The sequence below is a fragment of the Chelonoidis abingdonii genome, chromosome 4 (assembly GCF_003597395.2).
Source record: "Chelonoidis abingdonii isolate Lonesome George chromosome 4, CheloAbing_2.0, whole genome shotgun sequence".
Classification (NCBI taxonomy): Eukaryota; Metazoa; Chordata; order Testudines; family Testudinidae; genus Chelonoidis; species Chelonoidis abingdonii.
Window position 1 is genome coordinate 25,046,976 of NC_133772.1, and position 27,368 is coordinate 25,074,343.

Here is a 27,368-nt window from a genome sequence, read left to right on the forward strand (position 1 = left end):
GGGCAGCTTCGCTTGGAGGCTCTGGAGGCGACTGCCGATCAGGTGAGGGCCGTGGTCCCAAAGCAAGCCTCATGGTCTGTTCCAACTGTGTGACTGTTTGACTGTCTGGTTGTTTGTTTGAAAAGTGTGAATTGGGAGTGCTTTGTTCCAGGTGGGCCTTGAGTGATTGATTGGAGGGAAGGCTTTGAGCCAGGGCAACTGATTGAGCCATCAGCCTTATAAAAAAGCAACCAGTTGTGAACCAAGTGACCTGCCAACAGAGGAGAAGTCAACAGAGGGAGTTAGCCTGGGAGTTCGCCTGAGGGGAGTTCCCACAGAGTTTTTGCCTTTCAGGCTTCTGTGAGCAGTAAATACAGCATTTGAAGAGGTTCTTAGAAGGAAGACAATCTGGATAGTGAGTGATTAGCTGTTGTGACCTGCACAGGATGTGTCATGTTTGTCTTTCTCCCAGCAGACAGAAGCGACTTCGTCTGTATGAAGTGCAAGCTGGTCTCCATATTGGAAGAGAAGGTTAAAGGACTAGAGACCCAAGTATTAACACTGCATTGCATTAGAGAAGATAAAGACTTTCTGGATAGAAGCCAGGGTTTGGGGACTGCAGCACGGCATGCAGAAGAATCAGAGGGCAGTGCAGAATGGGGAAGAAAATTGGCAGCATGTAACCTCCAGAAGAAGGAAGAGGAGAACCCATGTGCCTCCAATGCAGATAAAGGTAAGAAACCATTTTCAGGCTCTCTGCACAGATACTATGGCGCAGACTGGTTTGGAAGAGTCATCTGAGGGAAGGGATCAGAAAGAGTTCCCATCGACCAGAAGGCATGGGATCTATTGTCCTAGGGATGGGGGTTCCATGACCACCACTCCCAAGAGGAGGAGACGGGTGGTGGTGGTCAGGGACTCCCTCCTAAGAGGGACGGAGTCGTCCATCTGCCGTTCAGACCAGGAAACTCAAGAAGTGTGCTGCTTGACTGGAGCGAGAATTCAGGATGTAACAGAATGTCTGCCAAGACTTATCAAGCCCTCGGACCACTACCCCTTCCTACTTTTCCATGTGGGCACCAATGATACTGCCAAGAATGACCTTGAGCAGGTCACTGCAGACTACTTGGCTCTGGAAAGAAGGATAAGGGAGTTTGAGGAACAAGTTGTGTTCTTGTCCATCCTCCCCATTGAAGGAAAAGGCCTAGGTAGGGACTATCGAATTGTGTTAGTAAATGCGTGGTTACGAAAAGTGGTGTCAGAGAGAGGGCTTTGGATTCTTCGATCATGGGATGTTGTTCCAGGAAGAAAGATTGCTAGGAAGAGATGCAGGGCCAGCGCTTCCATTTAGGCGACCTAGGCAGTCGCCTAGGGCGCCAGGATTTGGGGGGGGCGGCATTTTGCTGCTCTCAGTGGCAATTTGGCGGCGGGAGGTCCTTCATGCTCCAGGTCTTTGGCAGCAATTCTGCAGCGGGTCCTTCACTCGCTCTGGGACCCGCTGCCAAAGTGCCGCCAATGACTGGGAGTGTGGAAGGACCCCCACCTAGGGTGCCAAAAACCCTGGCGCCGCTCCTGAAGAGATGGGATCCACCTAACGAAGAGAGGGAAGAACTTCGGAAGTGGGCTTGCTAACCTAGTTAGGAGGGCTTTAAACTAGGTTTGCTGGAAGATGGAAACCTAAGCCCTGAGGTAAATGGGGAAGTGGGATACCATGAGGAAACACAAGGAGGGGGTGCAACAGGGGAGGCCTCCTGATTCATACTGAGAAAGCAGGGCAAACGGCTAGTTATCTTAGGTGCCTGTAGACGAACACAAGAAGCCTGGGAAACAAGCAGGAAGTCCTGGCACAGTCAAGGAACTATGATGTGATTGTAATAATAGAGACTCAGTGGGGTAACTCATGTGATTGGAGCACTGTCATGGATGGGTATAAACTGTTCAAGAAGGACAGGCTAGGGAGAAAAGATGGAAGTGTTGCACTGTATGTAAGACAGCAGTATGATTGCTCAGAGCTCCAGTATGAAACTGGAGAAAAGCCTGTTGAGAGTCTTTGGGTTAAGTTTAGAGGCGAGAGCAACAAGGGTGATGTCATGGTGGGCATCTGCTAGAGACCACCAGACAAGGAGGATGAGATAGATGAGGCTTTCTTTGGACAACTTACAGAAGTTTCCAGATCACAGTCCCTGATTCTCATGGGAACTTTAATCACCTTGACATCTGCTAGGAGAACACTACAGCAGTGCACAGATAATCCAGGAAGTTTTTGAAGAGTATTGGGGACAACTTCCTGATACAAGTGCCAGAGGAACCAACTAGGGGCCATGCTCTTCTTGACCAGCTGCTCACAAACAGGGAAGAACCGGTAGGAGAAATAGAACTGGGTGGCAACCTGGGCAGCAGTGACCATGAGATGGTTGAGTTCAGGATCCTGACATAAGGAAGAAAGGAGAGCAGCAGAATACAGATCCTGGACTTCAGAGAAGCAGACTTTGACTCCCTCAGGGAACTGATAGGCAGGATCCCCCTGGGAGGCTAATATGAGGAAAGGAGTACAGGAGAGCTGGCTGTATTTTAAAGAATCCTTATTGAGGGCACAGGAACAAACCATCCCAATGTGCAGAAAAAATAGCAAATATAGCAGGTGCCCAGCTTGGCTTAACAGAGAAATCTTCAGTGAGCTTAAACACAAAAAGGAAGCTTACAAGAAGCAGAAACTTGGACAGATGACTAGGGAGGAGTATAAAAATATTGCTCAAGCATGCAGGGGATTAATCAGGAAGGTCAAAGCAAAATTGGAGTTGCAGCTAGCAAGAGATGTGAAGGGTAACAAGAAGGGTTTCCAAAGGTATGTTAGCAACAAGAAGGTGGTCAAGGAAAGTGTAGGACCCTTACTGAATGGGGGAGGCAACATAGTGACAGATGATGTGAAAAAAGCTGAAGTATTCAATGCTTTTTTTGCCTCAGTCTTCACGGACAAGGTCAGCTCCCAGACTGCTGAATTGGGCAGCACAGTATGGAGAGGAGGTGAGCAGCCCTCAGTGGCTAAAGAACAGGGTAAGGACTATTTAGAAAAGCTGGACATGCACAAGTCCATGGGCCAGATGCAATGCACCCGAGAGTGCTGAGGGAGTTGGCAGATGTGACTGCAGAGCCATTGGCCATTATCTTTGAAAATTCGCGCCGATCAGGGGAGGTCCCGGACAATTGGAAAAAGGCAAATATAGTGCCTGTCTTTTAAAAAGGAAAGAAGGAGAACTACAAAGAGGTCAGTCTCACCTCTGTCCCCAGAAAAATCATGGAGCAGGTCCTCAAGGGATCCATTTTGAAGCATTTGGAGAAGAGGAAGGTGATCAGGAACAGTCAACATGGATTCACCAAGGGCAAGTCATGCCTGACCAACCAGATTGACTTCTATGATAAGATAACTGGCTCTGTGAATATGGGGGAAATGGTGGACGTGATATACCTTGATCTTAGCAAAGCTTTTGATATGGTCTCCCACAGTATTCTTGCCAGCAAGTTAAAGAAGTATGGATTGGATGAATGGACTATAAGATGGATAGAAAGCTGGCTAGATTGTTGGACTCAACAGCTAGTGATAAATGGCCCGATGTCTAGTTGGCAGCCAGTATCAAGCAGAGTGCTCCAGGCGTTGGTCCTGGGGCTGGTTTTATTCAACATCTTCATTAATTATCTGGATAATGGGATGGATTGCACCCTCAAGAAGTTCACGGATGACATTAAACTGGGGGGAGAGGTAGATACAGTGGAGGCTAGGGATCGGGTACAGAGGGACCTAGACAAATTGGATGATTGGGCCAAAAGAAATCTGATGAGGTTCAACAAGGACAAGTGCAGAGTCCTGGACTTAGAATGGAAGAATCCCATGAGCTGCTACAGGCTGGAGACTGACTGGCTAAGTGGAAGTTCTGCAGAAAAGAACCTCGGGATTACAGTGGACGAGAAGCTAGATATGAGTCAACAGTGTGCCCTTGTTGCCAAGAAGGCTAACGGCATATTGGGCTGCATTAGTAGGAGCACTGCCAGCAGATTGAAGGAAGTGATTATTCCCCTCTATTCGGCACTGGTGAGGGCACATCTGGAGTACTGCATCCAGTTCTGGTCCGCCCACTACAGAAGGGATGTGGACAAATTGGAGAGAGTCCAGCACAGGGCAACGAACATGATTAGAGGGCTGGGGCACATGACTTACAAGGAGTGGCTGAGGGAACTGGGGTTATTTAGTCTGCAGAAGAGAAGAGTGAGGGGGGATTTGATAGCAGCCTTCAACTACCTGAAGAGAGGTTCCAAAGAGGATGAAGCTCAGCTGTTCTCAGTGTGCCAGATGACAGAACAAGGAGCAATGGTCTCAAGTTGCAGCGGGGGAGGTCTAGGTTGGATATGAGGAAAAATCATTTCAACAAGAGGGTGGTAAAGCACTGGAATGGGTTGCCTAGGGAGGTGGTGGAATCTCCATCCTTAGAGGTTTTTAAGGCCCGTTTTGACAAAGGCCTTTAAGGCCTGGTGGGGATGATTTTGTTGGGGTTGGTCCTGCTGTGAGCAGGGGGTGGGACTAGATGACCTCCTGAGGTCTCTTCCAACCCTAATCTTCTATGATTCTATGAGTCTCACTGCCCAAGTTCTCTTTGTGAACGACTTGCAGATAGAGCACTGCTCACCTCGTGTGAGCGTCACTGCTGGGGATGGTCGCACCACATGACAGACAACGCTTGAATCCTGGTGAGGACATGACAGAGAGCAGCCAGCCGCTATAGCTAAACTAACAAAAACTTACCCGAAGGAACTACTAACTGCTATATGTAAGAAAAAAATTCTCAGAGACAGACCAACGAGCAGGGAGCTCTGACTGTAGCCACACCTGGTGAGAAGGAACTGAGAGGCTGGGGTAGTGCTGCCCTTATAGGGCCAGAGGAGGGGCTCAGGGCACAACGCGTGAGTGCCGCCCCTATGGAAACTGCTAGGCAAAGTTCTCTAGCTCTGGTGAACTGGACATGCACACACCTATGTAGCATACATGGCTGTATCTACTCGAAGAAGAAAAATGGGATGAGATTGAAAAACAGAGTCAATAGTCACAGGAGCAAGAATAGCACCACAGTTACACTACCTAAGCTGAAGCATATATCACGCATCAGATTTCAGAGGTCAGGAGGCCTGTATCAGGAAGGAATTTCACCCCCACGGAAAGTATCGTGCAATTGGCCAGGTGTCATAAACAGATAGCTAAGGGTTAATGTTTCTTTTACCTGTAAAGGATTAACAAAGGGAACTGAACACCTGACCAGAGGACCAATCAGAAAACCGGATTCTTCAAAGTCAGGGAGGGAAGTTTTGGACTCTGGGTCTTTTGTCGGTCTCTCAGCTATGAGAAGCTTCTTTCTTCTTCTAATCTTCTGTGTCCAACTTGTAAGTACAGGTAGAAAAACAATATAGGCTTTTATGTTGTTTTGGGGGTATTTACATGTGTGTAACTTGCTGGAATGTTTCAAATTGGATATCTTTTTGAATCAGACTGTTTATTCATATTTTCTTATAAGCAATAGCCCTGTATTGTCATCTTGATGCAGAGTTTATATTCTTTGTCTTGTTTTTTTTCTTTTTTTTTATATAAGTTTTCTTTGTAAGACTTGTTTGAGTTTTTCTCTCTGGTAGGTTAAGGAACAAGGGAGGGAATTCTCTTGTGTTAGATCTACGGAGGGTAAGCTCTGCAGCACCGGGGAGTTGGTGGGAGGGGAAGAGATAGGATCATCTCTGTTTCCTTGTATTTGGGTTTGTCTCTTTGTGGAATAAAGGAGACATGTTTCTTGGTATTGTGATGTAAAGAGATTGCATCAATACTCTCAGGTTAGCCCAGAGAGGAAAGTCTGGGTGGGAGAGGGAGGAGGAAGGGAAGTGGTTTATTCCCTTTGTTGGAGACTCAAAGCATCTGAGTCTTGGGGGTTCCCAGGGAAGGTTTTGGGGGCTCAAGTACCAGGCACTGATTCCTGGTTGGTGGCAGCGAGATAAGATCCAAGCTGGTAATTAAGCTTGGAGGTGCATGCTGAGCACCCAGATTTTGGACGCTAAGGCCCAGATTTGGGAAAAGGGCTTATGATACCAGGTACATCATAAGGGTTTTATGTCTTTCTCGGAAGCTTCTGGCATTGGCCGGTGTGGAGACAGGATACTGATGGACCAGATAGGTTTGCTGCAGCATGGTAAGTCATATGTTCCTTATAAAGCAATAATTATCTGGGAACATGAGCACCCCTTGGAGGTGATTCTCAGACTTCTAGTACTTCATCTTTTCAGAGGCTGAATGAATTCAAACAGGGCCCCAGTTAGCAGGTGACATTAGCACCAACCACTTTATCTTTAACGGGGAGGAAGCAGTCTGCTACAGCTCCCACCCCCATCGTCCGGCTGTTTCAAGCTGCAGCAATGGTCTTGTGAATTCCTGCTCATCCGCAAGCGCCCCCAAAAATGAAACTCTGCTCCCTTCACAGCCGGCTCCACTGGATAATCTCTGGTATCAAGTTGAACGAAAATCTGCTATTTCCTTTGGAAAAGCTGGCAGGGTACACTATTCTCCATATCATCTTTCTCTGACAGGGGGATGGGTGCACCCCACAAACAGGTAAGTTCTCCGCCACGTTACATACAAGAATCTCTGTGGCTGCGAAGCACTTACCGTCCTCGAGGTGGGTGGAGCTGAAGGACTTGTCAGTGACACCATTTCCTGAATGGCCAGGCGCAATTTCAGCCGGTGAAGGGGATTGCTGATGCCGATCTCTCTCTGGATCTCTGTATCGGACAGGCTGACATGATGGCGCCGCTCTTCACATTGCTCTGCAGGCTGCAACATACCAGGCGGGCATGCCACCACAGCTGGCAACACAGAGGAAAGCAGAGAGTTTCATGTGCCCATCTCCACCCAGACTCTCACGTGCTAACAAGGGACACAGCCGCCATTCCCGAGACTGAGAGTTCAGAAAAAACAACCATAGGGTCTGATCTTTTTGAATCATTTTTCTAAAGCCATGTCCACATATCCCCAGACAATTCCATTTACATAACAGGCTAGGGAGCCTGCCTTCATCAGCGTAGAGCTGGAATCGTTCTTATGCTCTGGATACTCTGGGCAGTGTTTCAGCCAGGGGAACGCATACCCTGAGAGTACTCAGAGATCTTCCAGGGGGTACGTCAATCATCTAGATATTTGCCTAGTTTTACACAGGCTACTAGCGAAGTCAGTATATACACTAAAATTTCATACAGACAACGACTTATTTATACTGGTCTATATACTATACATTGAAATGTAAATACATATTTATTTTCCAATTGCTTTATTTATAATTTATATGGTAAGATGAGAACGCCAGTAAATTTTTCAGTAACAGCGTGCTGTGACACTTTGTATTTAATGTCTGATTTTGTAAGCAAGTCGTTTTAAAGTGAGGTGAAACTTGGGGTACGCAAGACAAATCAGACTCCTGAAAGAGGTACAATAGTCTGGAAAGGTTTGAGAGCCACTGGTCTACGGACCGCAGCCGGGGGAGGGGGACGCATGGCTACAGCCCCCTGGGCACTACAGTGTCACCACACTTTCAAGGGGAGGACAATGTTTTCCAGGGAAAGCTCACCAAAGTATGCTAAATGTGTGGCATTTCAGATCCTAAGTCACTTAGGCACTTCTGAAAACTTTACCCTGGATGCACAATAAGTTAATTGTTTCATTTTCCCACTAGCACAGATTCCTAGATTCCAAGGTCAGAATGAGCCACTGTGATCATCCGGTCTGATCTGCTGCGTAACACCGGCCAGAGAACTTCCCCAGTGTAATTCCTAGAGCAGAGCGTTCAGAAAAACACCCCTGTCTTTATTTTAAAATGGTCAGCGATGGAGCATTCACCATGACCCTTGGTAAACTGTTCCAATGGTTAGTTACCCTCCCTGTTAACAATTTACTGAATTTGTCTGGCTTCAACTTCCAGCCACTGGATTGTGTTAGAGCTTCCTCTGTTAGACTGAAGAGGCCATTACTGAATTTCTTTTTTCCTATGTACAGACTTATAGACCGTAATCAAGCCAACCCTTAAATCGTCTCTAAATAGACTGAACTCCTTGAGTCTACCACTATAGAGCATGTTTTCTAATCCTTTGCTCATTCTCATGGCTCTTCTCTGACTCCTCTCCATCCAATTTTAAACTACACCAGAGGCCAAAGGGCTTGCACATGGCATTCCAGCAGCTAGAATCCATGTGTTTTCTCCATATACACTTTAATAACGTGATTAAACAAAGTAACTAACTGATGTACCACTGAAGAGGGGAGAAACACAGCACAAATACGAGGTCCAACACGAGTCTCACAATGGATCTGTTCCTGTCTCGAGCTGAGCGAACAAATGATTTTTCAGTTTGGTGGATGAACCAAAAAAAAATAAAACAAAACCAAAAAAAGTTTCAGGTTGAAATGAAATGAAAAACAAAAAAACCAACAAAAAATTCAGGTTAGGTCAAACAAAACATTTTGTTCCACCTGAAATGAATTTTTGGGTTTTTTTTTGTTTGTTTGTTTTTGGGGTTGGGTTTGGTTTTTTTACCCCTTTTTGTTAATTTTCACAAATCCAGCTAAGCAAAATGAAGCTGTTCAATTAGACAATGTCACAAAGAAAGGTTACAACTTTTTCCATTTTTTCTCCTGCCAAAACTACTCACTGAATTCAACCCAAATCCGCAAATCATTTCAGTTGACCAAAAACTGCACTTTTCAGCAAATAAACTCTATGTCCAAAATTTTTCTCCCAGCTCTATTTGCGTCAGTGTTAATCTCTCCACTAAAATGCCCAGGCTCACCTCCAACCAAGAGACCACCGTCGGTCCATCCCACTGAGCAAAGGGCATGCCTTTCCTTCGAGCATCTTCCAAAAGCTCATGTCTGGAAGGAAACGTGACAGAAGAGTTAGTCACTGAGGGCCAGGATCTCCACACACACACTGCCTCTACCAAGCGCTGCAGGATCACTACCTCCCACACCTTCAGTGAACATGGTGGAAGATAAGAGGAGGATGCTGAAGATAGTTATCTGAAAGACACAGGTATGTATGGACAAGTCCAGTAGGAGTAAAATGGGCACAGAAGCAATCGCTATAGGCAGTAGGACACTGTACTTAGCAACGCAATAATAGAGGCATGGCTGGCTTGGGAAAGGGAGTGGTGACCATATGTCTCAGCTCAGCAGGAACTGGGTGAAGAGAGAGACACTCGAGATTCAGGGGCCGTGAAGGATTCCCAGATAGCCCTAGCCTCACTGTCAGCTTGCAGGACTCCTCGTCCCTACAACGCACAGGAACAGAGAAACAGGCATGCTTACTTCTTCCTCAGCCGCCGGTCCCTCTCCGCTTGGGCTCCCAGCTTGCCAAGTCCAAGTGAATCTTGTATGCTGAGCTCAGGATCGGTCATTAGAACTAGGAAAGGAGTAAAAACGTTTTGAAGATTAGACTAGCCATTGTCTAATCCCCAGCTCCTGCCCCCAAGCAGTCATGGCCAGCTGTCTAGTGCCATGCCACATGGGCACGCATGGCTGCAGCACAGAGTGAATCATTACAGAGACGGCAACCCCCCTTGACCCATTTACAGTACTAACAGACGCTACCACCCCATGGTCTCTGAACCCTTTGGTGAGGCCAACCAACGTTTGTTTGTTTTTTTTCCATCCAGCTCTTCCAGATGTCCCATTCCCTTTGATGTCAAGAGCTTTATAACTAAAATAATACCATACTTAGCACTTCCAACATGCTCTGCATTTCAGAGGGCTTTGCAGAATGTATCTAGCCCGGCAGCAGGGTAAGATTTCAGGAAAGCAAATTTGAGGGAATTAAGGCATCGAATGAGCGAGAAGCAATAGGAGGCGGCATTAAGCTCTGACCTACACAGAACCTTTGGGCCCCGTCAATTAGACCAGTATGATTAGAGCAGGACAACTCCACTAGCGTGCATGCAAGTTACCCGGGCATGAATGTGCTTATGGCTATGTCTACACTCTACCATGGAAAGGGGAATAAGCGATACCCCTTCATATCAGTATGACTGCACCCAAACTAGGGGTTATACCGGTCCTGCTAGAACGGTAAAAAATCACCCACCCTAACTGATGACACTGCACCTGCGTATAGGCCAAGCTGAAGTCAGCAACTGCAGCATGGCTCTGCACGCACAGGGGCTGTAATGGCGCAGTCCTTCAGAGCAGGGCTAACCGTTTAACAGAGACCTAACCCCACCCAGAGTAAGGCTTGGCTCCCCTCACGTCACACACCGTGCAGACAGCAGCCCCTTCTCCCACCTCTCACGCTGAATCCCAAACAAGAGACACAGCCACTCGGAAGGTGCGTCCCAAGGCCTGTCACCCCACATCATACCCTGCCCCTCTTTACAATGGAAGGAAGAGACTCAGACCGTGGCCAGTGGCTCCGTCTCGGCTCAGCTGAATCAGACGCCCTTTCTCTTTCTTGCCGAACAAGCGCCCAATGGAAGATTTGATTCCTTTTCTCTTGGAGCCTTTGTGCAAGGAGTCCTGGCTGCTGGTACTGCTGCTCAGGTTGCTTGTCTGCTCCTCCAAAGAGCTAAGAAAGGGGGCAGGGGTGGAAGAGAGAACAGGCAAAACCATCAAATTGTTCTTTATTTGGAGCAGCACCAAGCAGCAGCACCCAGAGAAAGGAGCAGGGAAACCGAGCCGCCTCTCAGAACCTGCTACTCCCCCGAGGGAGCAGTAAATCTTTGTGTTTACACACCACACACTCTGGGCGGCACACACAGGAGCCGAGCAGTCAGCCAGGCAGACGGTCAGCATCTGGCACTGCTGAGCAGTGGGGGAGAAGAGATGCTGGCCAAGGACGCACACAGCAGACCGCCTGGGACCACGGGTATGCACTGTGGGAAGACAAAGGGACTTTGGTTTCAGATGGGGTAAGTCCCTCACACCTAGCACTTGGCCACCTTTACCATCCGCCCTGGCTAGAAGAGCCCATATCCTCGCTGTTCACCTCCGTTCCAGGCTAACTCAATGGAGGCGGTGAACCTACCCTCATCTGACACAGCTTCTCCAGTGATCTGGGCTCAGCCGGAGGGATACAAGTTGGGAGCCATCGTCCGTCTTCTCATTCCCAACCACCCTTTCCTTGAAACGTGAGGCCCAGCGAACTCCCGATTGCAAGCAGAATGGATGAGGTGAAGTCACTGCACCCCGCTCCCTGGGAATTACTGTAGGATATGCACCACTCCCAGCATCTCTATGTTGGGAGGGAGAGGCCTGAGTTACCAGTATTGGCCCTGTCGTCTACCCCAGAAGCCCAAAGGCCACCAGCCACAGCCTTAGTCGTGGCAGATCCCTGCTCACCAGTGGCATCAGGTCTGGTGTTTAAAGCATCTGGTGCCTTTATTATTCCCATCCCCTACAGGGCCTGTCCCCCTCTCATCCCCCTGGCTTGTAGGAGGGCTTCCCTGCTCCAACACACCCCACGAGACGCAGCACTGGCAGAGTCCATCTGCTTGCCAGGCCCCCTCCTGCCCCCTGTACCTTTTGCCATCCTCCTGACTGAGGGCAGGATGCCCCAGCTTCTCCAGCCGCAGCGTCCTGGGTGAGGAAGGAGGGGAAGTCTCACATTTTATGGTGGTTTTATCTTCTCGGTTCTCATCCCGAATGACTGGTGACTAAACAAACAGTGGAGCGGTAAGGTTAAATGGCAAAGATTCCTGCCTCCAGAGCTAACCCGCCTCCAGAGCTAACCCGCCTCTAACACCCCCAGCCCAGCCCCGGTAGCAGCTAGCCAGCCAGTGCCTTTAAAAGCGAAGTGAGAATAGGGCCTTGGTGGTTTTTATGTGCCACAGCATCCTCTTCTCACTGCATGCCCTGAACCAAAGAACCCAGGTGATGGCCTGTTCCCGGACCAGCAGGGGGCGATGTGGCCATAAAGGACAGGGATAGATCCTGGTATGGGCAGGGAGTGGCAGAGAAAGAAGGTGCTCTTTTGGTTCCTACAATGCTGTGCGGGAATGAGTCTCCCTAAATTCCAAAGGAAACATGCCCATGTCCTAGCCTTCGGTTCAACCTGCATCCAGCCCCCGTGGGCAAAAGGAGCAGATGTCCACTGCAGGGAGCTACAAGCGGTGGGCACCAGTTAGATGAGTCGGCCCAACACCTTTGCAGCTCCCCACTGGGCCCAGGCAATAACCTCACACTGGCCCGGACGCCCCCCCTCCCATAGCATGACGGCCTGAATCCACAAAGGTGTTTGGGCTCCTAACTTCCACTGAAATGGAAATTTGGAGCCCAAGTCCCTTTGTGGATCTGGGCCAAACTGCCCCGGTTTCGGTTGGGTGCCTGTCTTCCATGGAGAGGTCGGGGTGTTGAGGGGGAGAGGAGGTTGTGCCCTCCTTGACTAACGCAGTGATGCCTTATCTGTACGCAGGCCCCTGGCCCCCCATGCTCCAGGGCTAGAGGGACTGTGTGAGTGGGCACCAAATGGGAAAGAAGCTACACGTGGGAGCTGAGAGTGTGGACAAGTAGCCCAGTTGGTGTCTGGATCTGGGTTAGGGCCATGGTCGAGGCTGAGTTGAATTCCTCCGGTTGCTGCTTCTTAGAAGGCATTAGCAAGGACTTCACCCTGCTTGCAAGGAGCTCTTGGTGCAAGTCTAGAGAAAAACATAGCATCCTGAGTCCCCACCCCACCCCGTATCTGTGCCGGGTGGAACGCTCTCCCCTCGGCACAGATTCGTGACGGGATTGAGCCTGACACTCGGGCACCTGAAGTACCAGCACAGAGATGGCAAACATGCTTCCCTGCACAATACAAAGACTTGGCTCTGGAGCAGGGAGATGGCCATGGATGCTGGCAGATTGGTAACTGAGCTCAGACGGCGAAGTCCAGGGCAGGCCACGCAATCGAACATAGAGGCACAGGTGGCTGCAGCCTCTGGGTTGATGCATGCAGGTTTGGTGGGCATGTGCCTACACAACCAGCAGCAGGACTGGGAATGCAGGCTACAGCACGGCATGTGCTGCCACAGCAGGATGGGACACGCAGGCAGGCATGGCAGCTGCACCAGTGAATGCAGGATCAGCAGCAGGACTGTAGATGTCAGGGTTGGGAGACAGCTCCTGTGTCCTCCGCCCATTCTCTTTCCCAGTGCAGGACTGTTCTCTCACACTGAAGGGCTTTTTCCTGTCTCCTCTCCGATGATACTAATCCGGGGAGCTTGACTTCCTCAGCAAAACAATGCACTGTCTGGTGCCCTGGCTGCGAGACGTGTCTGTCAAAGCTGCAGGCTGCTCCCCTGGGATCTCTGTATCTGCTTCCTCTCTTGTGCGACAGCCTCTGGCAACAGTGACCCTGTATCATCCCCTTGTGGTTCCCATTGCCCGCACGCTCGGCTAGTCTCCTGCCACACATCAGGCCCTCTCAGACTCTTTCCTTGGATTCTCTCCAACTTGGTAACGTCGTTTGTGCAATGGGGGGGCTTCACCTGAACCAACCCTTGGCGCTCCAGATCCTGTGCCTGTCACGACAGCAGGACTTGCAAAAACAGCTGATTGGCTCCTTCCTCCTCCACAACTTGGTCTCTAGCTGATGCCTCCTGGAAACCCCCATCTCCGGGATCACTCCGTTAATTCAGCCGAAGCCTGGAGCCAGACTCACAGGGGAAAACACTATTTGGTCAGCGGAGCGTAAGGGACAGACACAAACTGAGATTTTTCTGGATGTTAATCTAGAGTCTGTGCGCCGGGCAAGACTTCAAAGTGTCCCTGGAAGGAGAGCCTCAGTAGCTGAATCATAGAATCCTAAGACTGGAAGGGATCGCGAGAGGTCAGCTAGTCCAGTCCCCTGCACTCATGGCAGGACTAAGTCTTGTCTAGACCATCCCAGACAGGGGTTTGTCTAACCTGCTCTTAATAAAAACAGGAGGAAGGCAGGCGCTGCATAGTTCCCAAAGGATGGCTGGTCTGGTGGGCAAGGCATTAGCCCAGCACCTGGGGTTCAAATCTCTGCTCTGTCAGACCTTCTCTGTGACTTTGGGCTAGTCACTCAGATTCTCTCCCCGTCTGTGACTGCAGGATCCCACTATTCCAGGATGGCAATGGACGCGGGGTCTGGATGTGTAGTGAGCAAGCCCAGAACAGTAAGCAGGCTCTACCCAGAGCCAGGGGACTTTGCAACATGGCGGGGTCCAGCAGTTATGCCCATGCACAACACCTGGGTGTCCATCCAGAGAGCAGGACTGGGGCCAGCCTGTGACAGAGGGCAAATATGGGCTAGCAGACAGAACAGGCAAGCGAGGGTGATTCTGCACTGCACATAGATGGGGCAGAATAGCCCCTCTGGGTCCAGGAGCCTAAGCGCTGCCTGTCCTGAACTAGGAGTGTGCTCCTGTTTATATCAGCACCTCCGGGCCTCACCCCTGCTCCTGAGTTGGACGTGGTCCCTCTACATTTCTGGGGGCAGAGGACCTTGTCTCTAGGGGTATGTCTATACTGCAATCACGGCGTGTCACTGCAGCTTGCCTCAGCTAGCTCTGACGGAGACAGCTCTGGCTAGTCCCGTGAGTAATTACCAGGGGTGAAAGTAACTTACAGGACTTACCGGTACCGCAGGAGTCCTGAGGGGGGTGTGGCCTGATCCTGAAGAGGCCTGGCCTCTCAAGATTTAAAGGCCCTGGGGAACCAGCTGTGGCTAGGAGACCCGAAGCCTTTAAATCAACAAGGGGCTCCCAGCTGCAGAGGTGGCTGGGAGCCCCCCAGGGCTCAGGGGCAAATTAAAGGGCCCGGGGCCTGGGGCTCTGGGCGCCAGGGGGAACCCTGAGCTTTGCAGGGCTGAGGCAGGGATTTAAAGGGCCCAGAGCTCCTGCCGCTGAAGGAAGCCCAGAGCCCTTTAAATCCTGGCCCAAGCCCGGCCACCAGAGCTGTGGCTGGGATTCAAAGGGCTCTGAGCTGCCCACAGCCGCAGAGAGCTCTGAGCCCTTTAAATCCCAGCCGCGGCCAGGATTGAAAGGGCTCTGGACTGCCTGCAGCCGCAGGGAGCTCTGAGCCCTTTAAATCCCGGCCCCAGCTTGGCCGCCAGAGCCACGGTGCGGGCAGCCCAGAGCCCTTTCAATCCCCGCCGTGGAAGTTGATGCGGTCCAGCACGGCATACTGGCTCTTGCCAGTACGCTGTACCAGACCATACCAGCTTACTTTCACTTCTAGTAATTACCCAGGGTTCCAGGCAGGCGTGTCCAGCCGTCACTGCTCCAGGCTGCAGTGCAGAGACACCCTAGGCCTGTCCGTCAAATGCCTGGGACACTGTTGTTCAAATACCCGGACAGTAATAAAGGCTAATGCACTAGCCAGGCTGTGCTCATGCTGCAGCTGGGTTCTTGACTCGTGACCTTCCTCGCTGTGCTCTGAACATCACAGGCGTTGCTCTGGCCTGTCGCTTACTATCGCTTCCTTCTTCCTGCCACGTCCATTTTAACTTCTGGGCCTGACCACCTCTCGCCCTCTGTTGCGCAGAGTTTTCCCTTCAAAACCCACCCCTGGCTCGAGCTGTTTCCCTCCACACACGTGGAGGTCTCCTGAGCTGTCAGCACCAAACTGGGATAAGTGCCCTCCTCCTCCACACTGCCCCCTGGGGAACCCTGCTCTCCAGCTGCTGCAGCGGGAACGGCTCGCGGGATGAGGCCCACAGGCAAAGCCAACCAGGAAGGATCTGAGAAACGAGCAGGCACCCCCATCCATGTCCGAGGGAGGGGAGCTTGAACATAGCACCAGGCTGGGCTGTACAGGATGTTTTCTCCACAGCAACAAAGATGTGTTAGGGGATTAACCACCCTGCTGGGCTCTGTTCAGCAGGCCCTACCCTACGGAAGAGCTGGGAAAGGAGGCTAATTTCTATGCTACTATCCTTGACCACGTCCTTGAGCTGGCCCTAAAACACCACCACCCAGCCATGGTCCCACAGATGCCAGCGGACTCCTGAGGCTTCTCCCCGCCACTGAACGCCCCCACAGGCAGCGTCCATCTCCAGGCGCTGCTTGTTATTCCAGGCCCGACTGCCACTGACCTGTTGAGCAGCATTCAAAGCACACAGAGACCCCACAGGCCCAGACATCTGCCCTGAGAGTCCTGCGGCTAGGACTGGGCCTAGCTCCAAGCGAGCCCAGAGAGACAGACTCCTCCCCGGTGTAGCGTAAGAGCTGTGCACGTGCAATGAAGATTGGCGTACACATCTATCTGAAGCCATCAACAGCCGTTAGTCCAGGGAGGGCCCCAGACAGGAATCCAGAACCCCAGTCCCCAGGGATTTCTCCTGGGTAATGGTACTGCACCGTGCCTCTCTTCAGGCAGAGGGGAAGGCAAGGGCCCTGTCTGTGTACATGCTATGTGACACAGCTCTTTGCTCACATCCCAGGCAGCACCTGGACCCCGTTTCTCCCCACACATCTGGGTTGCCCGCAGGACACTCATTTCCATGTAGCAGTGATGTGTGCAGAGAAAGGGGCAGTGCTTTACAGCAGTGATTGGAGCTGCAGGTGAGTCATTCTGCTGTCTCCCACGGATGTGTCTGAGAATGGCCGAGTGTCACTTGTGTGTCCCACGGACAGACCCTGGACCCAGCCTGACGTGGGCTTTTGACCTTTCTGTTAGGAGCGCCATGCTGGAAAACGTGGTAAGGCAGAGAGGGTTCAGGCCACCATCAGCACCCAGAGATCCCAATCAGGATCAGAGTCTATTGTGTTAGGTGCTGTACAAACATTTGTACGTACGTCCCAAAGCACAGTCCCGGCCCCATATCGCTCACACTCCTTCTCCCTGACAAGCTTTCATTCCTCATGATACAAACGCATATGAGCAGCTCCTGCCTGCGGTTCAACACGGGCACCGCAGCAGGGCCTAGGACGGGAGCAGGAGGGTGAGTCAGAGAGCCAAAGAAATTAGAAAGCGACTCACAAGCAGTTTCCTCCGGTGTTTCCGTAAGTCACTGGGCTGGTTGTAAGAGGCAAATAGAAAGAGACACAGAAAGGGAGGCAGTTAGCTGAGAATTCCCCGGCAGGCAGAGCAAAGTGACAGAGGTGCTGACTGCAAAACGCCCACCCCAGACAGCCCACAGAGCCAGGTGTGGGGCATAGTGAGAACAAACTCTTTGCACGGCTTTCCCTAAGGCTGGGCAAATCAATGCAGGGAAACAGCAACACCCCCAGTGGGCTTTCAACAACCCCGCCGCCCCAGCACCCACACCCCTCCTTGTACCCACACACCCGGCTACCCTCCCATATACCTCCACACCGCCGTCATACACACAGCCCCTGCCCGGTTCTACACACAAGTCCATCCTCACACCCAACCCGCATACACCTCCCTCAGGTACCTGTCCATCTGCCCAGATAACGCTCTCACACTACACCTCCATCCACACCCCTCAGACATATCAATGCGTGGGTACGCCCCCCCCCATATACCCCCCCACGCTTCGTACACCCACTTTTCCATCCATCCCCTCACATTCCCACCCGCCCCATCTTCAGTCACACATCGCCCTTGTGCCCTCACACCCACCCCTGCATTCGTCCCCCCATCAACCCCTGCCTCCCCCAGGCCTCCCGGCTCCCCTTGTAACCCCTTTCCACTGGGTGGCAGACGAGTTGCTCTGGCCGGGAGCAGGCATGGGAATGAAAACACAGCAGGCCATGAAATTCTAGTGAGCAGCATCCAGAGGTGCCACCTCCAGGGTCAGAGATACCGTGCTGTGCCCCCGCCCCTCAGGAAGGCAGGTGCTGTGTGGGGAGATCCCAGAGCAGTGCTCGTGGGCCCTTGTGGGTTCAGTGGCCTTGGCTCACACCGGCGCACCCCGCCCGGCTCACCAACGTCATGATCCCCATGCGGTCCAGGTCCTGAGCGGCGCTGCGAGAGGACAGCTTCGGGGTGGAACGCCCGCTGACTGGGGGCGAGGAGCTGGCCAGGGACAGGGCTGTCAGGGAGGTGGGGATGGAAGCCCGTTTGCGCAGCTGCATCAGGTTCAGGCCCTCCATGCTGCCACTCGTGACGCGGGTCTCCAGCTCCTCGGTGCGCAGCTCCGTGGATTCCTTCTCCTCTTGAATCATCCTGAGAAATCACAGATGGGGTGAGGAACAGCAGAATTCCTGCTTCCACACTGACGGCCCGGTCGCCATTTCCGGGGGTCCCCCAGCCGGCCTCCTGCCTCTGCTGCTCCCAGACTCCAGCAGCCAAGCGGGATGGCACCACAGGTATTCGTCCCCCCCTCCCCCCCCCGCCCCCAACACACACAGTGCTGGGACGCCCTCAGAAAGGCGGCAGCATGGGGCCCCCTTCTCCACTACAGCAGGGGCAGCTGGGTCCCATCCCTCAGGAGCAAGAGGGATGGCCCCGGGGGCCCCTCCCAAGACCAGGCAGAACGAAGGTTGTTTGGGAGCCCCTGCAGTATATTGTGATATGAACCCTTCCTCATAACTCCAGCACAGTGGGGCTTCATCTGGGGGCTTCCAGGGCTTTTCTTAGTTAAAAATGTCACATGTGAACACGGTCCAAGGGGCCCTAGAGGATGCTGCCCTGCGATGCTTCGTCTCTCCAAATCACTCTAGTCTCAGCCTTCCATCCTTCCCCTACTGGAACACCCACGCGGTCCTGAGGATGCTCCAGCTGCCTTTGTCCACTCTGGGCAGCGCAAGTACCCTGAGCCAAGTGACCCGGACCGCTGGGTTTACAGCGGATCTCAGTCACCAGAACAGGGCAAAGTAGCCAGAAGGTACAGCTAAATTCCCACCCTCCTGTGCTCCAGAATCTCCCTCCCCATATTCCCCTGCACAGCCCCAAATTCTCCTGCCCCTCTCCACGTTCCCCTGCATGCCCCCGAATCCTACCCGCCTCCTGCCCGTCATGACATTCCCCTGCACACCCCCAAATTCCCCCTTCCCTCCTGCCCCTCCTCACATTCCCTGCATGACCCCAAATCTCCCCTCCCCACCTGCCCCTGTATCCACATCCCCCACCCTCTTGCCCCTTACGGCAGCACACAGAACCAGACACTCCACAGACTTTACCTGATCTCCTCATTGATGGCATCCAGCTGCTCTTGCAGCATGATGGCCAGGGTTTGGGCATCGGAGTGCCCGCTGGGGGATAGCACATCCATGGAGCTGAAGAGCGCCTCGCGATCCTCCTCCTCCATGTCCGAGATTTCCGGGTCACTATCGAAGGCGTGAGACACGGTGGCCAGGACACCGCTTGGCTGGGTCTGCTCCCAGTCCTGAGAGATGGCAGACTCCACACAGGTCACTACTTCCCCACGATGCAGCAGAGGCCAGGTCCCAACCCATGGGAGTTAGACTCCTAAATACCTTTGAGGAGCTGGGACCAAGCCACGAAGCAGCCAGCACTGGCTCTCCTTGAGCAGGGTCAGGGTCTGTTTCCTGGCGAGGCGCCTCCGAGTGCCCCTCATTCCTGTGTGAACCTCACTCTCGCAACTGTGCCAGGAGACTCTAGTGCACAAAGGCACCAGGCTCCTTGGATCAAACACAATGCGCTGCAGCAATCTGTGAGCCGGGCCCCAGGGAGACGGCCCTCCATATGACCCCCAGAGCCAGACTTTGGGAAGAGCCTTCCCTCTCAACCTGGTTCCTGGGGATAGGGCCCCCAGACTTGGGTCCCAGGGCAAAGGGCCCCCACATGCTCCCCAGAGCTAGGCCCTGGGGAGATGCTTCCCTCTCGACTTGGGTCCTGGGGAAAGGGGATGCCCCCTTAAGCTGGGCTGAAGGAGAGCCCCACCCCCCAGATCTAAGTCCCATGGAACGGGGCCCCCATGTGCCCCCAGAGCCCGATCCTGGTGAGAGGATCCAGGCCCTCCCCCATTCCCCAGGGAAATGCAGCAACAGAGATACTCAGCTCAGAGCAGTGCTCTCTATTCACCAAAGGCCATAGGTGTGGACCGGCCAGCTCTGCTGTCCCTCAATCCCCATTCCCATCCCGTGCCATGTGCATCCGGTGTGGTGTAAATGCACCGTGAACCCACTTCACCCTGTGCTTTAAATCAGGGAGTAAGTGCTGGCCTGGTCACGGTCCAGTCACTCCTCCACACAATAAAGAACCTCTTAATAACAAGGGTGTTTAGGGCAGTAGCCCTGCAGCTGTCCCTGCCTAATGACTCCAGCAATGCCCCCCCCCCCATTTGAAAGGACACAGGCAGCTGCCACAGCTGTTTCAGTTGCAAAAGATCCGTAATACACTCCAAGCTCCAGGCGTAACCAGAGCCTGCACACAGGCCAGCCGCTGCCCTCGGAGCCGCTGGCTGGAGATCAGCCACAAGCCACATTCAGAGCAAGGCCGACACGGGGATTTTACCTTGGGGGGTTCTTCCCGCAGTGCTGCAAACCGACTCTTCTGTGGCCGGTGCAGTCCAGGAGGTGTCCCGAAGGTCTCGGCGGGGGCATGAACCACCGTGCTCAGGGGGTACCTGAGGTCCGTGGCGCTACCCATGTGGGATCTACGAGAACGAGGGAGAAGAGTCACAGTGTGAAATGCTGTGGTTATGACAGCACAGATGCAGCCCCTCCTGCCCGGGGCGAGCTGGCTCATGTGGCAGGCTGCTGAACCCGTCTCTCATCCCACAGGCTGAGCTGGTGCGCTCCATGTCAGCTTGCACTGAAGGCAAAGAGAGAGATGGAGATGGGGAAGTCTGAGCTTCAGGGCTGTGACCACCTGATCTGAACTGATGGTGCTTGCTCAGGGCTCTGGAGGAAAGTGAAGCTCCTACCTCACTGTCTCTAGATCCCAGGGAAATTTCTCCCCAACCCTGACTCTGGAGAGGCAGTTCCACCTAGTGGGTGTGAGCAAGAACTAGTCCAGGTAACCAGCCAAACCCATGATGCAACTGGAGCCCAAGGCCCCGCTCCTCAAAGAGATTAGGCATCTAACTCCCACTCTGCTCAGGATCTGGGCCCAGGTAACAGACCATGTTCTCTTCTGCCTCCGTGCGCTCGGCAGCACAGGTACCGACCACCTGGCTAAGAGAACCGAGCCACTAAGAAAAAGCCCTGCGGTGTATTTACTCATTTCCCTGTGATTCCCGGTCCCTGAGTTCATACAGTTCTCAGCCAAACTCTTGTGATCCTCCCAACAGGACTCAAGCCCCCTAAGATCCCCCTGCAGCCTTCTCTTCTCCATAGCTGACTTCGGCCTCTCCCTGTGGTGAAGATCTGCCACTAGAGCTGGCCAGGAAGTGATCCGCTCCCCACCCCCAGCACCACCACCAAACATTTCAACAAAACCCAAACTGTTTCCTTTTTGTCACATTTTTTTCTTCAATGTTTCTTGGGGGTTCATTGAAAAGCTGAAAAATTCCAGTTTAAAGCCAAGCATTCAGGGCAGAGGGGTTCCCACAAATGGACAGGTTTTATTCATTTCATTTGAAAAACCCTTTTGGCTGGCAAGTGTTTGAGCCACTCTCCCTGCCACAACTCTGTGCAGTGCAGGAGCTCAGACTTGCATATCCCAGCAAGTTTCAGATGTGGCCTCTGTCATAAATAGATAGCTAGGGGTTAATGTTTCTTTTACCTGTAAAGGGTTAACAAAGAGAACCAAACACCTGACCAGAGGACCAATCAGGAAACCGGATTTTTCAAAGCTGAGGGAGGGAATGTTTGGCTCTGTGTCTTTTGTCTGGCTCTCAGCTATGACAGGGGATCTTTTCTATCTGTAAGCTTCTAATCTTCTGTTTCCCAGTTGTAAGTACAAAGTTAGCAAAAGTATAGTCTTTTAAATTTCACCCCGCCTTTGTCCAGTGAGAGAATCATTTCCCTGTCTTCATTACGACAGCACTTACCATGCAGCCTGGAATCATGTTGGCCTTCTGTGCCGCAGGTGGGGAAGGCCTTCCCCACTTCGCTTTGCTCCTAGCCTGAGTCTCTTAGGGCCAGATCGACACAGGTATTTAGGCACCAAAAGGGGCAGACAGGTACCTAGTGGGTTGGACAAAAGCACCTAACCAGGTCAGGAGCCTGACTCGCATTGGAAGTCACTGGTATTTCGGCACCTAACTCAATCAGGCACTTTTGAAAATCCCACTAGGAGACAAAATGTGTTAGGTGCCTTGATCCCAGTGATTTCCAGTGGGGGTCAGGTGACTAGTCTGTTTCAGAGCTTTTGTCACTCTCATTAGGCACCTATCTGCATCGTTAGATCCTTAAATACCTTTGTAATCTGGCCCTGATTTCTTTCACGGCCAGCACCTTCCAGATCTTTACTCACCACTCCATGTCGCACATCACCTCATGCTTTTCAGATACAGCACCCAACACAGGCTCGCTTCAGATTCCCTCAGCAATTTCCTGAGCCATCCCCCTCATGTGTGAATCTTTCCAAAGGGGGATGTAGGACACTCCCAGTTACGAATGAGATTGCCAGTTCTGCTGTCCTCAGCAAATGCTACCACTCTTCATGCTGAGCGCTGGGTCACCAACTCCCCCTGTACCACCTCCAGTGCCTTTTTTGCAATGTAGTTCATTGCCAGGGAGGCAGATGCTGAAAGAAGCTTTATAGGAGTACAATGCACTGTTTGCTTGACCAGCCTGGACTGATGGAGCAAGAGCAGATTAGATAGATCCTCGTCTCCTTTTTCTAGGGAACGTAACCTTTGTGCTCTAGTTTGGTATAAGACTAAGCCAAACTTTAACTGATGGGGTTAGGGACAAACTTCCCTCTTGGGCAGGGTATTCCTAGGGGGTTTGGCCACCTTCTTCTGAAGCAGCTGGCGCTGGCCACTGGCCATCGTTGGGAGACAGAATCCTGGACTAGATGGACCCCTGGTCTGGTCTGGCAATTCCTATGAACCGACTGGAAAGGGATGGTTTCAAATGGCATTTCCAGGCCAAAGGCCCCAGCATGCCTTAGGTCACAGCAGGTGGCGAATGGATGAAAAAACAAGGGAGATTTAACTATTGGGAGAGATTGCCAAGGGCACTTGGAGTCTTTCAGACAAGAGAGGGTGTCTCTAAAAGCTCCCTGCTAGCTCAGCCGGAAGTTCTGGGCTGGATGCAGGAATTGCTGAGTGAGGTTCTCTGGCCTGTGTGTTGCAGGAGGTCAGACCATCAGAATGGTCCCTTCTATAATCAGACTGACTGCACAGTGGCCGTCCTTTGCTGAGTCACTACTGAAATGGAGACCTGGGCAGCCATTGTTGCTAAGACGTTTCATGCTCTTTTTCCTAGGGGATCCTGTGGCGAGATACTGCCCTCTGCTGCACAGTTGCTTCACTGGATCATAAAGCTGCTGTAATCTCATTGAGGACTTTAGCCAATGCAACCAAATGTGCAGAGTGGCTTGGCCGTGACCTGGACTTGCCTCCTCCCTACAGATGGGAAACTGCATGATAGGCTTTAAAAAAATTGTTTTCCTGGTATTTGCTGTGATGGTTACATTTGTACAAAAATCAGCGTGGCCAGAAAAGACCAGTAGATTCAGTGAAATGGGGGTGGGGGTGTCACCATGGAGAACCTCAATCAGTGCTTCTGCCATTCCAAAGATAGCAAAGAACCCCCCACCACTGAAAAGCACCCAGCAAATCAGAGAAGCTGCTAGAGCAATCTATATATTGTTTTTTGATTCTTAATCTTCACAGCCAAACGTGCAACAAATATTACAGCACCTTCCTGCACCAGAGGAGATAGAGACCAGGCAGAGCCAGCTCCTATCTGCTGACTCTGCAGCCTTTTGTTGGCAACAAAAGTGTAATCGATATTTGCCTAATGGTGGAATACAATTTGCATAGCACTAAATGCAATACTGGCTCCAGCAGCCAACATCGCACATAGACCCCTGGGTCTAACCCCTGACGTTAATCTACAGGCAGGGGGTGGATAAAGGGTGCAGAGGGAGTGGTGATGAGGTCTAGCCTACGTTTGTCATGAAAACACCGTCTGCAGGAGTTGATCCCCTGCAGTGGATTCTAGGGTCCAGGTGTCCTGGAGAGGACAGAGAAGTTCTCCAAGAACCCAGGGATGTCCCCAGACTGCTCTGAGGAAGATGCAGGGTTTGGGGTGATGTGCCATTGAGGGGACACAAGTACCCTTCACCCACTGACAATAAGCTTCCCTTTGTAGGGGGTGTACATTGCACGCTGGCTGAGCGGACCCAAGTGAGCTGCCCTCCATGAAGGCCTTGGAGAACAGGAGGAAGCTGGAGCACCAGCATGCTCAGAACTGACAGTCTGGCAGCCTCTGCCATCTCCTCCGGTGCTCCACTCTCCAGTTGTATGCTGTGGGAAGGATCAATGGATACATGGCCCTCAGGCCCTGGATGCCACGTAACATGGGAACGGGCACCCTGAGCCCTCGCTAAATGGCACAAAAGCAACACTGGGTGTTTGCCTCCTTTTCAGACACTCAATCTGCTGGCATGGCCAAAAGAAAGGCAGGGCACTGGTGCAAGCAGCTCAGACTTGCAAGGGTGGTGAATTCATTAGATAATTCCCTGAATAGCCCAGGACCCACATTGACCAGAGCAGTGGACTGGGGCATGGTCCCACCATGCTCCAATGGGAGAGGAAAAGGAGATGACATATCCCAGCATGGCAAAGAGGGAGTGAGTACACAAGGGAACTTACCCACTTGGATTTGGCCCAAGCGCCAGGCCTACAAGAGGCTGATGCTGCCAGGTTCCCCAGTCTTGGCTCCGTGGGTGAGGAAGGGTGAGGGCAGGGCTATGGCTGTCACATGGGTACTGTGCGAAGGGCTGCATTGCTTCCCTCTTACAAAAGATGGCGCCGCAGCTGAGCTCCAGGCCAGCAGGAGCTCCTGCTGGGAGGGCTCACGGGAGCAGAGCAAGGGAGCATGGGATTAAACTCAGGCCACTGGGACATGGCGGGATTTCCAGCCTGTCTGTGGATGGGAAGATGGTCTGGTTGTGGGCTCATGATATGCTGGGAGTGGGCGGGTAGGGGGAGAACTGAGAGTAATAAGCCCCCTCCCATTATCAGTGCAAATAACAAGCCCCCTGTTCTGCTGCTCCCCAAGCATTCCTTCTACCCTTCCACTGCTTGCTGGCCTATTCTGCGCATCCTGTCTGATGCTCCGGCCTGCTGGGGTGATGTGATCGAAGACCCAGGGGGGAGGGGCACAGGAACACTCGGGGACCTCTTCCCTTAGCTCCTTGCTAACTGGCCCATCCTGCTCAGGCTCAGGGGGCAAGAAAGCACAGTGGGTTTGAGAAACAGGACTGTGTCCCCGACAGCGCAACCCCAGCCCTCCTTCACCTCCCTGTTTGATGCCTGCTAGCCAGGGCCTGATGCAAAAGGACGGAGGAGAGGGTGGGGGCAGCATCCTGGCGAGAGGCCTGTCCTGCCACCCCCAGTGGAGGGAGATCAGGATTCCAACCACGATGCCCCAGCTGGACCCTGCTGGGTGAGACCATCTTTTCTATCAAACGACGAGTGGCAGAAGATGAATACACTTCAAGTGTCAGTTGGAACCCCACAACCTCTGGATGGTGTGCAGATATACACACCCACAGTCCCCTATCCTGCCCCCAGGCACAATCTGCCCCTCCCCCTGCCTATCCCCAGGTACCCCTGCCCCTCCTTCCACCTCCATTTACTAGCTACACAATTCACAAGTTCTCCAGTCCAGCCTGAAGATGAAAGGGAGGGGGCAATCCAGTCTTGGAAGGGGAGAGAAAAGGAGGTGGAGATTTCATTCTCCTCTCCCTGTGCCATCGGCCTACTTGAGTCAGTGGAGCCAAGATCTCACATGATATTGCAAGTGGTTGGGTCATAGGAAGTCCGGCTCCCAGCAGGACTCCATGTGTGGAAGCAGAAACAGGCACCATTCGATGGGCTCAGTCTGCACTGCTACAGACTAGGGACCAAATGGCTAGGCAGCAGTTCTGCAGAAAAGGACCTAGGGGTTATAGTGGACAAGAAGCTAGAGATGAGTCAGCAGTGTGCCCTTGTTGCCACGAAGGCTAACGGCATTTTGGGCTGTATAAGTAGGGGCACTGCCAGCAGATTGAGGGACATGATCATTCCCTTCTATTCGGCATTGGTGATGCCACATCTGGAGTACGGTGCCCAGTTTTGGGCCCCACACTACAAGAAGGATGTGGAAAAACTGGAAAGGGTCCAGCGGAGGGCAACAAAAATGATTAGGGGGCTGGAGCACATGACTTATGAGAAGAGGCTGAGGGAATTGGGATTGTTTAGTCTGCAGAAGAGAAGAATGAGGGGGGATTTGATAGCTGCTTTCAACTACCTGAAAGGGGGTTCCAAAGAGGATGGATCTAGACTGTTCTCAGTGGTAGCAGATGACAGAACAAGGAGTAATGGTCTCAAATTGCAGTGGGTGAGGTCTAGATTGGATATTAGGAAAAACTTTTTCACAAGGAGGGTGGTGAAGCACTGGAATGGGTTACCTAGGGAGGTGGTGGAATCTCCTTAGAGGTTTTTAAGGTCAGGCTTGACAAAGCCCTGGCTGGGATGATTTAGTTGGGGATTGGTCCTGCTCTGAGCAGGGGGTGGGACTAGATGACCTCCTGAGGTCCCTTCCAACCCTGATATTCTATGATTCTATGATCCCTGGCCCACTGAGACCTCATCAGTTCCTTCTTTCACACGTCCATTCCACCCCCTACCACTCCTTTCCCGAACGGAGAGGCGCTTTCTGACTGCCCAGCATGCAGAGTGCAGTGAGAAAGGAACACTGCTCAGGCACAGACAGCACCTCAGCCTGGCCTCTGGAAAGCGATATAAAATGTCACAGGTCATATAAAAGCCTATCCCCAGTGTGACCCAGCCCTACACAGGGGTACTTTTCATTTTGGAAATGCCTGACACCCCATCGAAGCTACCGCCATGGAGAGGGAATCCAAATGCCGTCGGGTCTGACGCAGCAAACTTCAGGGCTTCCCCACTCCCCCAGCCCAGCGCTAGTGTAAGCTCAATCTGCAGCTCAATCCTGCCATCCCCAAAGACAACGGTGCTGCTCCTAGGCCACCACTCATGGTGCAGGGAGAGAATCCAAGAGAGCAGGAAACTGAGCAAGCCCATGGATTATTTCTACAGTCCAGTGTGGCAGGTGGGGCTGCTCTGCAGTGCCCCTAAGGAACCACGTGCGGGATTGCAGGTGTTCCCTGCCTTAGTCGGTAAGTTGTGGCCACCTGCTTGGAGCAGGGTGACCCGTGACCTAAGCACTGCGTGTCTCTCTCAACAGAGAAACAACAGCATGAACTCAGGATTTGGCTGTCTGCATTTTTAAGTACAGGGGTGTAAAAAAACCCTCAAATGCAAGCACTTAATTGTAGCACTTGAGGGCAAAGCCTGACCTGGCCCTGAGGTTCTGGGCTAGCTCTG

General features: G+C 52.3%; 1 protein-coding gene across 1 annotated transcript in view; it reads right to left on the minus strand.

The window, feature by feature from the left end:
* Positions 1 to 27,368, minus strand: part of PPFIA4 (PTPRF interacting protein alpha 4) — a 191,263-nt gene that overhangs the window by 27,174 nt on the left and 136,721 nt on the right. Inside the window, 12 exon segments of the mRNA XM_032801614.1 lie at positions 6,671 to 6,798; positions 6,801 to 6,827; positions 6,830 to 6,861; positions 6,863 to 6,867; positions 8,842 to 8,923; positions 9,359 to 9,452; positions 10,441 to 10,607; positions 11,561 to 11,694; positions 16,967 to 17,002; positions 17,878 to 18,118; positions 19,075 to 19,280; positions 20,372 to 20,513. Of these exon segments, the coding sequence (XP_032657505.1) occupies positions 6,671 to 6,798; positions 6,801 to 6,827; positions 6,830 to 6,861; positions 6,863 to 6,867; positions 8,842 to 8,923; positions 9,359 to 9,452; positions 10,441 to 10,607; positions 11,561 to 11,694; positions 16,967 to 17,002; positions 17,878 to 18,118; positions 19,075 to 19,280; positions 20,372 to 20,513 (1,294 nt within the window).